This window comes from Pseudophryne corroboree, chromosome 2 (assembly GCF_028390025.1).
Source record: "Pseudophryne corroboree isolate aPseCor3 chromosome 2, aPseCor3.hap2, whole genome shotgun sequence".
In the NCBI taxonomy this organism is placed as follows: Eukaryota; Metazoa; Chordata; class Amphibia; order Anura; family Myobatrachidae; genus Pseudophryne; species Pseudophryne corroboree.
In genome coordinates this window covers 115,501,493-115,517,911 of record NC_086445.1, presented here as the reverse complement: position 1 = coordinate 115,517,911, position 16,419 = coordinate 115,501,493, and the positions used below count along the sequence as shown (strand labels likewise).

At 42.8% G+C, this 16,419-nt stretch overlaps 1 protein-coding gene across 2 annotated transcripts in view; it reads right to left on the bottom strand.

Annotated features, from left to right (window-relative positions):
* Positions 1–835: 835 nt before the first annotated feature.
* The window catches only part of LATS2 (large tumor suppressor kinase 2), a 115,465-nt gene continuing 99,881 nt past the window's right edge, over positions 836–16,419 (bottom strand). For both annotated transcript variants that reach the window (XM_063951628.1, XM_063951627.1), the window contains 4 exons: positions 13,401–13,983; positions 12,524–12,706; positions 4,218–4,324; positions 836–3,940 (listed from right to left, as the gene is read on the bottom strand). In XM_063951628.1, coding sequence (XP_063807698.1) covers positions 3,446–3,940; positions 4,218–4,324; positions 12,524–12,706; positions 13,401–13,983 — 1,368 coding nt within the window. In that variant the 3' untranslated portion in view covers positions 836–3,445. The remainder of the gene's footprint in view (positions 3,941–4,217; positions 4,325–12,523; positions 12,707–13,400; positions 13,984–16,419) is intronic.

Here is a 16,419-nt window from a genome sequence, read left to right as displayed (position 1 = left end):
AATGTCATTTCTGCTGATAAAACCAATACTTCATAGTGTGACTGGACATTGCAACGATGAAAAAGTACACATTGACTTATATTAACACAGCTTGAGCAAACAAATTGCATCTTTGTGTTAGAGGTTGTGCTTCGTTACCAATTGTCCCCCGGACGCCCATGTAGAGCAACAGTTCCAATACTGGCCAGGTGCACCCTACAACTCCTCTTATCCCGTACACTGGAAGCCGTTCTCACTGTGCTTATTGCATAACGGAATAGGAGCTCAGTAAGCACTGCCCAAAACATTATTGCCTCTAGCACGCTTCACAGTAACATGTGGCCAAAAGCAAATGGTCTACAGCTGCTATAGATAGGAAATAATGGGGGAGATGTATCAACCTGTATAAGGCATAAGGAAGTGATAAACCAGTGATAAAGCAGTGTTAACTGCAAGGTGATAATGCACCAGCCAATCAGCTCCTAACTGTTAATTTACATATGGGAGCTGATTGGCTGGTGCCTTTATCTCCTTGCACATATCACTGGTTTATCACTTCCTTATGCCTTTTCCAGGTTAATACATCTGCCCCAATGTGCATAACCAAACAGCTATTCTACTATTCACAGCCGGTGATCGTTCATTATTTCCTACAGCAATTAATGAAGCGATCACCGTCTGCGAATAGTCGCAGCCTGGCACGCAATGCAACATGCTGCATCGCAGAAAGAGGAACATGGATAGAGATATATATATATATATATATATATATATATATATATATATATATATATAAATAATATATATATATATATATATATATATATATATATATATATATATATAAATAATATATAATTACTTGAATTGCGATACATGTACCCTGGACCAGACAGCTTTCGATGTTATCTGTTCAAGAGATCGTATACCAAAATATAATACATAGAAATTATGACAGAGGGCCACTGTTTACATCTGATACATAGATCAGACATGTGATAAGGTAGTTCAGATATGTAGTTAATTTCAATTTAGCTATACAGGGAAAGTAATGCTGCAAAAGCCATTAATGCAGATGAAAATCATTCAAATCTGCAGTGTCCCCGTCATCTAGACACAGTGAAGGCAATACAAGCAATGTTAATACACTCGAACCTAGTGACATCACTCACTGGAGGCACTCCGTGATGTCACTGTTTTCTAGTAAATGTAATATTCCTTCGAACCACTCAAATGTCTGCACAGTGATTAGGTGACGGTACACCACAAGAAGCCACGTGGATATATACAGAAAATATTATACATCAACATTCTCTCCCAAAGCTCCACAGAGCGGCCACCTTCCTCTCTTCCGAAGAGCAGCCTTCTTCTGACCAGACACGCCAATAACACACGCACAACTTCCTTCCATGCTTCCTACTATCACTTACACAGTCTCACAGGACCGGCCTGTGAGTCTGGTGACACTGCAAACTACTGATCAAGAAAGCGGACACGTTCTACTCAAACCCACCCAGGCAAATCACGAACAGCTTAGGAGATTTATCACAATTCAAAATGCAGAAAAACAGTCTAAATAAATGGCAGAAACAACCTTAGAAAACTTTTTGTATTTTAAAAAAGCTAATTATTGTAAGAATATTGCACAAAAGTCATATCACATATTTTGGGGTTAAAGGCCTTTCCTACGTTATAGAGCGGTGTGTTTTTTTAATTTTGTCATTTTGGTGCAAACAATGTATTGTGTGTGTGTATATATACACATATATATATATATATATATACACACACACACACACACATATATACATACAGTATAAATATATATATATATATATATATATATATATATATATATACTTGCATACACAATAACCCAAGATACATATGTATATAATTATAAACTTTATATATATAGATTTGTATTTTATTTTACAATTTACAGTTTTATTGTTTTGTTCAACTTTATTACACTTTTTTTTTTTTTAAACCATGAATTAGTGAAATCTTGTGATAGGCTTTTTTAAAAAAAAAAACCTAAGGTTGGTGCTTTCAATAATATATCCTCTTTTGGACTTTCCCTACAAAATACTCCTTTATTAAGGAACCTTTGGCTTTACTTAACATGGTGCTATGTTCATGAAGGTGCTGTAACGCAAAGCAACAGGTGTTTTCTTACAAAATCTATATACTACTGGAAGAAATGTATCTTCTTGATCGCTTGCAGCTTTGTCCTCCTAATTCACACTTACCAAACTCAACTGCTGCAGAACCTTTTGTAAGACAAGAGGATGATCGCAGTTCTCTCTAAAGGGGGTCCTCGGCACCGAAAAGGCCGCAGCTAGTCTCCCACCAACCACTTCGTTATCACCCTACGGTCAACTGTTGCCATCAACTTCTATGTCAAAACATTAGCTCAAGCAACGCTTGAACCGCACAGGTCTTTTGGTTTGTGAACAGAAGTTTGTTAAGTCACGTTAAAAGACTACCAAGACGTAACTACACACAAATACATTAGAAAATATAAGTGCTCTTTCTAAAAAATATATAGGTTATTGTTGAGGTGGTCATAACTGTTAGAAAAGTTTTGCAAGTATGATAAATCATAAAGTATGTTTTATATGTAACCCCCCCCCCTCAAAAAAAATATATAAATAAAAGTCTGAATAAGCTCCTTCAGTGTCCGTAAATACATTTCCAAATAAGTATAGCAGCGGATTTAATATTTACCGCACTGCAGTCCGCCCCCAGTGGTGGCTATGGCTGCCTGCCACAGTACGTCAGTGAAGCTCAGTACAGCAATATTAAGAATATGTATAATACACTTCTTGAAAATACTGGACCCCTTTCAAAAGTTTCACAAACTGAAGCACGTCGTTGTCACTGGGGTAAATTAAAGTTTTAAAGGACAATCAATAAAACTGATAACATTAAGATATTCTCCAGGGCTGAAGAAGCTGAATTTGTGTGCTTGAAGGCCACAATAGTAAAAAATAGATTATAGGGGGATTTGTGCAGCACCCAAATTCTACAATCAAGTGTGACCGACTCAAATTCCAAAAAGTGATATCCTGTTACTTGGCAACGTGATTGTAGCAAACAAGATTGTCACCTGGTTCAAGTTCGATCGTCTTTGGTTATATTCGGACAAATTAGTAACTACACAAGCTCAAGTTAACAAACGTTCCTGTGAGACTGTTGTGTATTAAAAAGGTAGAAACAGCGAGATTCCAAAATGCTCCAAATGTATCCAACAGTCATCAACCGTATATATAAATAAGAAGTCTTCTCAATAGATCAGGGGTTAGGCCGAGAAAATAACCTGCAGCAATCTAGTTTTTAAGGACACTTTATATCTTCCATTTCAAACGTTCCCATAAATTGGCAAAGTTGGAAACTAGAGAGTAGGCATCAAGGGAAGAATAAATTTTATCTATCTGAGGATTATTCGGTCAAGTGTGCCATCTCACACGTAGACAGGTTGGCAACCTTCTGTCTCGCTTGATTTTGACACTGAATTTTCTTCCTGAGACTCCTCACAAGGAGAAGCTTCCAAACGAGATGGCTTTGGGTAGCGGAACGGGTAGCCATTATCATCGAAGAACCTTCGGAAAGTGAATTCATAGAAAGCATGCTCGGTGTGTTTGCTGCCAGAGGACATGAGTGTGTCCCAAGTCATAGTGCTGTCCCCACTGTCATTCCAAGGGCTTTCCTCATCTACTGGATCGAAGTTGGAGGTGTCCATTGGGTGGCTAATTTTGGGGACATAGGGAGCTGGCTGGTGTCGGATCTCTGTAGAGAAGTCAATGGAGCTGAAGAATGGGTGAGCCTTAATTTCATCTGCTCCAGCTCTCCCGAGCCTATTCTCTGCCGCACAACACAGATTGGTTATCAGATCAGTTGCCTCCATGCTTAGCTTGATTTGGGAGGGAATGTGAAGGGTGTTCTCCCAATTAATTACCTTCAAGACAAAAAAAAAAGTCTGATTTAAAAAAAGATGTTGCGGAGTATGATATATAGCTATTGCTGTGTGCTGCTCTCTTCCTATCTATGAATACTTTTATGGATCTTAGTCTGTGACCTTCAAACACGTTCTAGAACTTCATTTTGGGAAATGAGTCCATGGTTAAACAGAATAGGAAACTCTTTAAATGAAAAACTCAAAGCAAGTAAATTCAAAAACAGTGCAAAAGCAAGAAGAGTAAATTGATGATGAAACGCTAGATCCTAATGCTTACCTTTAGTTGCGTCTCAGTTGGGTTCGATGCCAGAAACGGAGGCTGGCCAACCAACATCTCAAAGAGAATGACACCCACACTCCACCAGTCACAGAGCTGTGTGTATCCTGTACAAAACCAGTAGCCAAAGTTAGCAAGACATCAAATGCACTGCTAATGCAATAAATTCACAATTTGGAAGGTTGTGAGCACCTGTGTGTATAGTTAGGTGTCCACTTGTTCTACTATATGCAGGAAAATAAGAATTTACTTACCGATAATTCTATTTCTCGGAGTCCGTAGTGGATGCTGGGGTTCCTGAAAGGACCATGGGGAATAGCGGCTCCGCAGGAGACAGGGCACAAAAAGTAAAGCTTTAGGATCAGGTGGTGTGCACTGGCTCCTCCCCCTATGACCCTCCTCCAAGCCTCAGTTAGGATACTGTGCCCGGACGAGCGTACACAATAAGGAAGGATTTATGAATCCCGGGTAAGACTCATACCAGCCACACCAATCACACTGTACAACCTGTGATCTGAACCCAGTTAACAGTATGATAACAGCGGAGCCTCTGAAAGATGGCTCACAACAATAATAACCCGATTTTTGTAACTATGTACAAGTATTGCAGATAATCCGCACTTGGGATGGGCGCCCAGCATCCACTACGGACTCCGAGAAATAGAATTATCGGTAAGTAAATTCTTATTTTCTCTATCGTCCTAGTGGATGCTGGGGTTCCTGAAAGGACCATGGGGATTATACCAAAGCTCCCAAACGGGCGGGAGAGTGCGGATGACTCTGCAGCACCGAATGAGAGAACTCCAGGTCCTCCTTAGCCAGGTTATCAAATTTGTAGGATTTTACAAACGTGTTTGCCCCTGACTAAATAGCCGCTCGGCAAAGTTGTAAAGCCGAGACCCCTCGGGCAGCCGCCCAAGATGAGCCCACCTTCCTTGTGGAATGGGCATTTACATATTTTGGCTGTGGCAGGCCTGCCACAGAATGTGCAAGCTGAATTGTATTACACATCCAACTAGCAAAAGTCTGCTTAGAAGCAAGAGCACCCAGTTTGTTGGGTGCATACAGGATAACAGCAAGTCAGTTTTCCTGACTCCAGCCGTCCTGGAACCTATATTTTCAGGGCCCTGACCACATCTAGCAACTTGGAGTCCTCCAAGTCCCTAGTAGGCGCAAGACACCACAATAAGCTGGTTCAGGTGAAACACTGACACCACCTTAGGGAGAGAACTGGAGACGAGTCCGCAGCTCTGCCCTGTCCGAATGGACAAACAGATATGGGCTTTTTTGAGAAAAAAACCCCCACCAATTTGACACTCGCCTGGTCCAGGCCAGGTCCAAGAGCATGTTCACTTTTCATGTGAGATGCTTCAAATCCACAGATTTGACTGGTTTTAAACCAATGTGTTTTGAGGAATCCCAGAACTACGTTGAGATCCCACAGTGCCACTGGAGGCACAAAAGGGGGTTGTATATGCAATACTCCCTTGACAAACTTCTGGACTTCAGGAACTGAAGCCAATTCTTTCTGGAAGAAAAATCGACAGGGCCGAAATTTGAACCTTAATGGACCCCAATTTGAGGCCCATAGACACTCCTGTTTGCAGGAAATGCAGGAATCGACCGAGTTGAAATTTCTTCGTGGGGCCTTCCTGGCCTCACACCACGCAACATATTTTCGCCACATGTGGTGATAATGTTGTGCGGTCACCTCCTTTCTGGCTTTGACCAGGGTAGGAATGACCTCTTCCTGAATGCCTTTTCCCTTAGGATCCGGCGTTCCACCGCCATGCCGTCAAACGCAGCTGCGGTAAGTCTTGGAACAGACATGGTACTTGCTGAAACAAGTCCCTTCTTAGCGGCAGAGGCCATAAGTCCTCTGTGAGCATCTCTTGAAGTTCCGGGTACCAAGTCCTTCTTGGCCAATCCGGAGCCATGAGTATAGTTCTTACTCCTCTACGTCTTATAATTCTCAGTACCTTAGGTATGAAAAGCAGAGGATGGAACACATACACCGACTGGTACACCCACGGTGTTACCAGAACGTCCACAGCTATTGCCTGAGGGTCTCTTAACCTGGCGCAATACCTGTCCCGTTTTTTGTTCAGACGGGACGCCATCATGTCCACCTTTGGTAATTCCCAACGGTTTACAATCATGTGGAAAACTTCCCCATGAAGTTCCCACTCTGCCGGGTGGAGGTCGTGCCTACTGAGGAAGTCTGCTTCCCAGTTTCCATTCCCGGAATGAAACACTGCTGACAGTGCTATCACATGATTTTCCGCCCAGCGAAAAGTCCTTGCAGTTTTTGCCACTGCCCTCCTGCTTCTTGTGCCGCCCTGTCTATTTACGTGGGCGACTGCCGTGATGTTTTATCCCACTGGATCAATACCGGCTGACCTTGAAGCAGAGGTCTTGCTAAGCTTAGAGCATTATAAATTTACCCTTAGCTATATTTATGTGGAGAAAAGTCTCCAGACTTGATCACACTCCCTGGAAATTTTTTCCTTGTGTGACTGCTCCCCAGCCTCTCGGGCTGGCCTCCGTGGTCACCAACATCCAAAACTGAATGCCGAATCTGCGGCCCTCTAGAAGATGAGCACTCTGTAACCACCACAGGAGAGACACCCTTGTCCTTGGATATAGGGTTATCCGCTGATGCATCTGAAGATGCGATCCGGACCATTTGTCCAGCAGATCCCACTGAAAAGTTCTTGCATGAAATCTGCCGACTGGAATTGCTTCGAAGGAAGTCACCATTTTTTTACCATGGCCCTTGTGCAATGATGCACTGATTTTAGGAGGTTCCTGACTAGCTCGGATAACTCCCTGGCTTTCTCTTCCGGGAGAAACACCTTTTTCTGGACTGTGTCCAGAATCATCCCTAAGCACAGGAGACTTGTTGTCGGGATCAGCTGCGATTTTGGAATATTTAGAATCCACCCCTGCTGTTGTAACAGTATCCGAGATAGTGCTACTCCGACCTCCAACTGTTCCCTGGACTTTGCCCTTATCAGGAGATCGTCCAAGTAAGGGATAATTAAGACGCCTTTTCTTCGAAGAAGAACCATCATTTTGGCCATTACCTTGGTAAAGACCCGGGGTGCCGTGGACAATCCAAACGGCAGCGTCTGAAACTGATAGTGACAGTTCTGTACCACGAACCTGAGGTACCCTTAGTGATAAGGGCAAATTTGGGACATGGAGGTAAGCATCCCTGATGTCTCGGGACACCATATAGTCCCTTTCTTCCCGGTTCGTTATCACTGCTCTGAGTGACTCCATCTTGATTTGAACCTTTGTAAGTGTTCAAATTTTTTTAGATTTAGAATAGGTCTCACCTAGCCTTCTGGCTTCAGTACCACAATATAGTGTGGAATAATACCCCTTTTCTTGTTGTAGGAGGGGTAATTTAATTATCACCTGCTGGGAATACAGCTCGTGAATTGTTTCCCATACTGCCTCCTTGTCGGAGGGAGACCTTGGTAAAGCAGACTTCAGGAGCCTGCGCAGGGGAAACGTCTCGACATTCCAATCTGTACCCCTGGGATACTACTTGTAGGATCCAGGGGTCCTGTACGGTCTCAGCGTCATGCTGAGAGCTTGTCAGAAGCGGTGGAACGCTTCTGTTCTTGGGAATGGGCTGCCTGCTGCAGTCTTCTTCCCTTTCCTCTATCCCTGGGCAGATATGACTCTTATAGGGACGAAAGGACTGAAGCTGAAAAGACGGTGTCTTTTTCTGCAGAGATGTGACTTAGGGTAAAAACGGTGGATTTTCCAGCAGTTGCCGTGGCCACCAGGTCCGATGGACCGACCCCAAATAACTCCTCTTCCTTTATACGGCAATACACCTTTGTGCCGTTTGGAATCTGCATCACCTGACCACTGTCGTGTCCATAAACATCTTCTGGCAGATATGGACATCGCACTTACTCTTGATGCCAGAGTGCAAATATCCCTCTGTGCATCTCGCATATATAGAAATGCATCCTTTAAATGCTCTATAGTCAATAAAATACTGTCCCTGTCAAGGGTATCAATATTTTTAGTCAGGGAATCCGACCAAGCCACCCCAGCTCTGCACATCCAGGCTGAGGCGATCGCTGGTCGCAGTATAACACCAGTATGTGTGTATATACTTTTTATGATATTTTCCAGCCTCCTGTCAGCTGGCTCCTTGAGGACGGCCCTATCTATAGACGGTACCGCCACTTGTTCTGATAAGCGTGTGAGCGCCTTATCCACCCTAAGGGGTGTTTCCCAACGCGCCCTAACTTCTGGCGGGAAAGGGTATACCGCCCATATTTTCTATCGGGGGGAACCCACGCATCATCACACACTTCATTTAATTTATCTGATTCAGGAAAAACTACGGTAGTTTTTTCACATCCCACATAATACCCTCTTTTGTGGTACTTGTAGTATCAGAAATATGTAACACCTCCTTCATTGCCCTTAACGTGTGGCCCTAATAAGGAATACGTTTGTTTATTCACCGTCGACACTGGATTCAGTGTCCCTGTCTGTGTCTGTGTCGACCGACTAAAGTAAACGGGCGTTTTAAAACCCCTGACGGTGTTTTTGAGACGTCTGGACCGGTACTAATTGTTTGTCGGCCGTCTCATGTCGTCAACCGACCTTGCCGCGTGTTGACATTATCACGTAATTCCCTAAATAAGCCATCCATTCCGGTGTCGACTCCCTAGAGAGTGACATCACCATTACAGGCAATTGCTCCGCCTCCTCACCAACATCGTCCTCATACATGTCGACACACACGTACCGACACACAGCACACACACAGGGAATGCTCTGATAGAGGACAGGACCTACTAGCCCTTTGGAGAGACAGAGGGAGAGTTTGCCAGCACACACCAAAAACGCTATAATTATATAGGGACAACCTTATATAAGTATTTTCCCTTATAGCATCTTTTTTATATATTTTTAACGCCAAATTAGTGCCCCCCCTCTCTGTTTTAACCCTGTTTCTGTAGTGCAGTGCAGGGGAGAGCCTGGGAGCCTTCCCTCCAGCCTTTCTGTGAGGGAAAATGGCGCTGTGTGCTGAGGAGATAGGCCCCGCCCCTTTTTCGGCGGCCTCGTCTCCCGCTCTTAACGGATTCTGGCAGGGGTTAAATATCTCCATATAGCCCCCGGAGGCTATATGTGAGGTATTTTTAGCCAAAAATAGGTTTTCATTGCCTCCCAGGGCGCCCCCCTCCCAGCGCCCTGCACCCTCAGTGACTGCCGTGTGAAGTGTGCTGAGAGGAAATGGCGCACAGCTGCAGTGCTGTGCGCTACCTTAAGAAGACTGAGGAGTCTTCATGCCGCCGATTCTGGACCTTCTTCTTGTTTCAGCATCTGCAAGGGGGCCGGCGGCGAGGCTCCGGTGACCATCCAGGCTGTACCTGTGATCGTCCCTCTGGAGCTAATGTCCAGTAGCCAAAGAAGCCAATCCATCCTGCACGCAGGTGAGTTCACTTCTTCTCCCCTAAGTCCCTCGTTGCAGTGATCCTGTTGCCAGCAGGACTCACTGTAAAATAAAAAACCTAAGCTAAACTTTTCTAAGCAGCTCTTTAGGAGAGCCACCTAGATTGCACCCTTCTCGGCCGGGCACAAAAATCTAACTGAGGCTTGGAGGAGGGTCATAGGGGGAGGAGCCAGTGCACACCACCTGATCCTAAAGCTTTACTTTTTGTGCCCTGTCTCCTGCGGAGCCGCTATTCCCCATGGTCCTTTCAGGAACCCCAGCATCCACTAGGACGATAGAGAAAGTCATGTTTCCGGCCACTGAGCCTGATTATGAGTTGGGAGAAAAGCAAAAAAGAGCAACTGTGCACCTGGAGAAACCATGTTACCATGCAAGGGTTGCAAATACATGTATTGGTTTTACATGAAGGATAATCACTAACTGTGTTTGCATGTAGACCACAAATGCTGTATAGCCTTATTTTTACCCTACAATTTAGATTTGAATTTGGACACACACCACCCAAATCTAATTTCTCTGTACAATTATAAAGCTGCCCCCTCCCCTTGCAGTGCAGCATGGTTTTGCCAAGGAGCACAGTTATTTATTATTTTCTTTACTCCCAACTCCGAATCAGGCCCCGTACGTCTTATAACAAGTGTGCTGGTATTATTAATTGCATTACATTAATATTTATTGCATTTAAAATATATCCAGTACAACCCGAGGGTTCTTATGGAGCTTAGTTCACAACTAGCACGACCCCTATACTTGATTTTCAATAGTTCAATTAGATCATGCATGGTACCGAAGGATTGGCGTATAGCTGAGGTAGTGCCATTATTTAAAAAGGGATCCAAAAATCTTCCGGGAAACTACAGACCAGTAAGTTTAACATCTATAGTGGGGAAAATATTGGAAGGAATTCTAAGGGACGTCATACAGGAGTATCTAAAGTCAGCTAGGATTATTAGCATAAACCAGCATGGGTTTGTGAGGGACAGGTCATGTCAGACTAACTTAATTAGCTTCTACGAGGAAGTGAGCAATAATCTTTATCAAGGAAAAGCAGTGGATGTGGTCTTCCTAGATTTTGCAAAAGCCTTCGATACAGTTCCTCACAGGAGACTGATGATCAAATTAAAGGAGATTGGCCTAGGAAAAACTATTTGCACATGGATAAGCAGCTGGTTGGATAGCAGGGTACAGCGAGTAGTGGTCAACGGGAAGTCCTCAACCTGGTCCCCAGTAGTCAGCGGAATACCACAAGGGTCAGTACTCGGACAACTACTGTTCAACATATTTATCAATGACCTAGAAATAGGCCTGGAAAGCACAGTGTCAATCTTTACAGATGATACTAAACTGTGTAAGGTAATTAATTCAGAATTGGATGTGGAGTCCTTGCAGAATGACCTATCTAAACTTGAATTCTGGGCATCTAAATGGAAAATGAGGTTCAATACAGACAAATGCAAGGTTATGCATTTTGGGACTAAAAACAAACTTGCATCCTACATATTAAATGGGGAACGCCTAGGGGAAACAGAGTTGGAAAAAGATTTGGGGGTATTCATTGATAATAGGCTTAATATACCGTACACAGGGGGTGATTCCAAGTTGTTCGCTCGCTAGCTGCTTTTAGCAGCATTGCACACGCTAAGCCGCCGCCCTCTGGGAGTGTATCTTAGCTTAGCAGAAGTGCGAACGAAAGATTAGCAGAATTGCGAATAGAAAATTCTTAGCAGTTTCTGAGTAGCTCCAGACTTACTCAGCCATTGCGACCAGCTCAGTCCTTTTCGTTCCTGGTTTGACGTCACAAACACACCCAGCGTTTGCCCAACCACTCCCCCGTTTCTCCAGCCACTCCTGCGTTTTGCAACTCGAACGCCTGCGTTTTCCGCACACTCCCATAAAACGGCCAGTTTCCGCCCAGAAACACCCACCTCCTGTCAATTACACTACGATCAGCACAGCGACGAAAAAGCTTTGTTATGCCGTGAGTAAAATACCTAACTTTTGTGTAAAATAACTAAGCGCATGCGCAGTAAGCGACTAATCGCAGTATAGCAAAAATCAACAACGAGCGAACAACTCGGAATGACCCCCACAATGTCAAAATTCAGTTAAGAAGGCAAGTAAGGTGCTAGCGTGCATAAAAAGGGGAATTGAGACAAGGGACTCGGATGTAATCATGCCGCTGTATAAGGCATTGGTACGTCCGCACCTGGAATATTGTGTTCAGTTTTCGGCACCATTGTATAAAAAAGACATCAGTGAACTCAAAAGTGTTCAAAGGCGAGCTACTAAATTGATTAAAGGCCTAGAAGGACTGGACTATAAGGAAAGACTTACTAGGCTGAATATGTATACACTAGAAAAGAGGCGCCTAAGAGGAGATATTATTAATATCTTCAAATATGTAAAGGGACATCACAAAGAGTTATCAGAGGAATTATTTATTAAAAGAACACAGTTTAGGACACATGGGCACTCGCTGCGACTGGAGGAGAGAAAGTTCCGAACGCAACGGAGGAAAGGGTTCTTCACTGTTAGGGCAATCAGGATGTGGAATTCCCTGCCAGGGAAGGTGGTAATGGCGGACTCTGTAATTGGATTTAAAAAAGGAATGGATACATTTCTGAATGAAAAAGCTATCCAAGGTTATAATACTTAAAATATCAACGTGGTTAATCCGGGGGTAACATGAGTTATAGTAGCTAACTAGTCATAAAACATTATTTAGCAAGTATGTAGAATCATCACAACTTAAAACAGGTTGAACACGATGGGCAATTTGCCTCTATTCAACCTCAAATACTATGTTACAACTCACCTTTACGCAGGAGGACCTCTGGGGCTATGTAGTTAGGGGTCCCTACTAGTGAATGAGCCAAGCATCGGTGATGCTGTCTCTTAGCTCGTTGTTCCAATGTCTTCAATCTGTCTCCACATCTGCAGTTGGACACATCATCCCAATGCTCACTGGGCTCCATACTGTCCTGTCGGATGTGACTCCCTTAATTGTGTGTAAAAGAAAATAGGTGTGAGCTTATACTTCTCTAGCTTGTTAACTAAAAAGTGCCAATGCCAACGGGTGAAACAAATTAATTTTGAGCTTAAAGAACTAGATGCCTAAAACTTGAGAAACAGTAAAATAAATAACAACAAAACAATAAAAAGGTCTATATTCAAGAAAGCATTAATAATTGGTATTTCTCAATAATAAATAATCAGCAAAAATATATAACTTTGTAGTGTTTATTCTGTAAAAAATAAAATAAAAAGCGGCGCTTAGAGCGGTCTTTACACATGGAGCTGATACAGAATTGCGTGCGAGTCCATTTTGCATGTGCATGCAGTCAAGCTAGGAGTATGCAACTTTTGGCAGCAATAGCTGATTACGGGTCGTACGCATGTCCGCCTGCAGCTGAATGGATGCACAGCAACCGGACGTCCGCACATGGACTAAGTGTAGTGAGAGCATGTAGGCGTAATTGTGGGCTATCAGGGTCTCTAACGCCATAGAGAAGGGTGGCACAAGTGGGCATTGATAGTGATGGAAAGGTTATAGAGTACGGGCGAATATCAGATGCTAAAACCATACGCGCAATGCAATTTAATGTGTTACACAGGTTAGTAAGTTTCAGTTATTAGTGTTCCCGGAAAGAGGGTAAATGTGGGAAATAAGGATGCAAAATAAAATAATTTACCTTTCTGGTAGTATTTGGAGTTGTGCGTCCACCTAAAGCCAGTGCAAAGACCAAAGTCTGTCAACTTTATGTGGCCATCAAGGTCTATGAGAATGTTATCAGGTTTGATATCACGGTGGATAAATCCCATCTTGTGTACACTCTCGATGGCCAGAGTCAGCTCTGCAATATAGAACCTGGCCAGGTGTTCGGGAAACACCTCCATGCGTATAAGAAGGCTCATCATGTCTCCCCCGGGGATATAATCCATCACAAAATACAAGTAATCTTTGTCTTGAAAGGAGTAGTAGAGTTTCACTACCCATTCGTTGTCAGCCTCGGCCAAGATGTCTCTCTCCGCTTTCACGTGGGCCACCTGGTTCCTGTTCAGGACGTCTTTCTTCCTCAGGGTCTTCATGGCATACAAAGCTTTTGTGTCCACTTTGCTGGCGAGGCACACTTCACCAAACGCTCCGATGCCCAAGGTCTTGATCTTCACAAACAAAGACTTGTCCATTTTGGCTCTTTTTAGCCTATTGTAGTTGGACTCCTTTTGGTAAAGTATTTTCCGCATTTGCTCCTGAACAACTTCACAGAGTCCAGCCTGCAAAACAATATGGTGTAGATGTAAATCCGCGAGGGCCAGGTAACTCACCAGATAAAAGAACGCATAGGAATAGGAAGTATGGACGTATGTACGTATATACCGTAGATTATATTTCTATATAGAGACTGTCACCGTGCTTTATAAGAGTAAATACAGTGAAATATAGTACAGTAGGCAGGGACACAAACAAAGACTGAAGGTATATGGCTGTTTTTGCAATGAATGTCTGGAACAAACAACTTGAGCGCTTCTTTTATAAGATGTCTGTTTAGTGAAGACTTAAAGGTGATGTTTAAGCAGAGAGACAGCAGTAAAAGTTAATGGGGTGATACGGATAGGAATGGTACACAAAGAATGTAAAGTAGGTATGTAGGGAGGGCAGATAAGTGGATGCCATTGAAGATAAGCAGCAGGACTTTGTAGGTTATCCTATACATTATGGAGGCAGGAGACGGATTTAAGGAAAATAAGTTTGGGCCTTATCTTTGAGAACACAAATTTATTCTCACTGCAGAAGTTTGGATCGGCTGCAGTGGAGAAAGATAGGAGACAGGAAGGAATGTTAGTAATTGGTTACAATAATCCAAATGGGAATCATGTTAATTAGGGATCAGGGTGAATATTGGTGGCACTACAGAGGGAAAAGCTGCAGGGTTTAGTCAGAATATGAACTTAAGTGAAGGATGAGTCAAATATTACACTTAAGGAACGTACTTTGATGACAGGATGTAGGACAGTTCTATTGACATATGGAAGGAGAACCTAGCCAAGGTTTAGGAGAAAAAAACGATAAACTGTACAGCTTTATGTGTGACCAGCCATGATCCACAAAGGACATGCACTGTTTAAAGTTTTACCCCTAGCTATGGCGCTGCAGACCTGTATGGCACCATGCAAATAAAAGATCATGATGATAACAACATTAGTAATAAAGGGCGGTATTAAATTCTTTTAACCACCTTCCACATCTGTTCTGTTTCTGCTGACGGGCGTGGTATAATAATTTCAGCTTGCTACTCCTGGGGTAGCGAGGGCAACCCAACCCTTTACGCAGCTAAACCTGATTATTATGGGCGCAATATGTGCGATAACGGGGATCACTTTAGAAAGGAGATTGAGCGTGATATATCATTTGAATACCGCCCAAAATATCTGTATATAGATGATGACTTGATGCTATAAAGGAGCAGAGAACCTCATCCTGGATAGCATATAGAGAATGAACAGGAGCTGTCCAAGAACCAAGATCAACCAAGGATAAAGAAACAAAAAATAAATAAAGAAAAAAAGAAAAAGAAAAAAAAAAGAGAGAGTTACACAAGGTGCAAAGACACCCAAGACAAAAAAAAAAAAAAAAAGACATTAGATTGCAAGGCAATTACAACATGGATAACAGTGGAAACCACAGTAGGGGCAAGGACATTAATTAGATGAAAGTGAAAGGAGCGAACAAGCAAGTGGTAGAAGAAGAAAAGAACCCTCCAACGGTTTGGCTGGAGAAACAATTACAAAGTAGAGGATGGAAGTTTGGGAAAAAGGGGCAAAGAGGAGGAAGTAAGAGAGGGGACTGTCCTTATGGATAGTTTATATCTTCTCTAGAAAGGCTTAAGGAGCATGTGTTAGCAAAACAGAGGCAGAGGATAGCGTCAAGCACTGAAGAGATTTTGATGGATGAACTGAAGGTGGCAAATAAATCGCTGTTAATTATATCAAGGACTGTTATCATAACCAGAATAAGAAAGCTCATAATCTTTCATGAAACCCTTATTAACATTTTTCCAAAATAATTGTAATCAGCAAGAAACTTCTGTTTAGAAAACTGAGGCATTGCACCACCACTACTTATTTTTTTTCCAGAAAATGTTTTGAATAATATTCTACTGATGCTGCAAGAACACAAACACAACATTCTAAAGACTGCAACTCTAACGAGGAGCAGTCCGTTCTAATTATCTCTAAATCACAAAAACACAGTCCTAGAAATGCCAATTAAATGGTTTACACATCAAGAAACGGCCAACGACAACAAAGCCCTGACTGAACACCTACAAATAACTTACATGAATCGTGTTACATCCAAACAGAATGCAACCAACATATATTCATGAAGCCAAAACAGTTGTAGAGCAAGTCTACTTATATCAACATATACACATAAGACTTTTTTTTATTTTATGCTCCAAAGTAAATCATATAATTTCTTTCATCATGATTAGTTATACTCAAGCACTCACACTTTTGGGTAATGTGACACAGTACTCCATTCAGTCACACCTTGCTTTAAAAAGGGGAAGTCAACCTTCCAGTCTAAAATTTTAAAGTGCCTCCCTTTCCCCACAACAGCATTCCTTCAACAGCAGTACCCCTCTGATACTCAAGAGGCTGTATCCAATTAGCCACGGTAATTTACCCTGGCTAATTGGTTCACCGGGG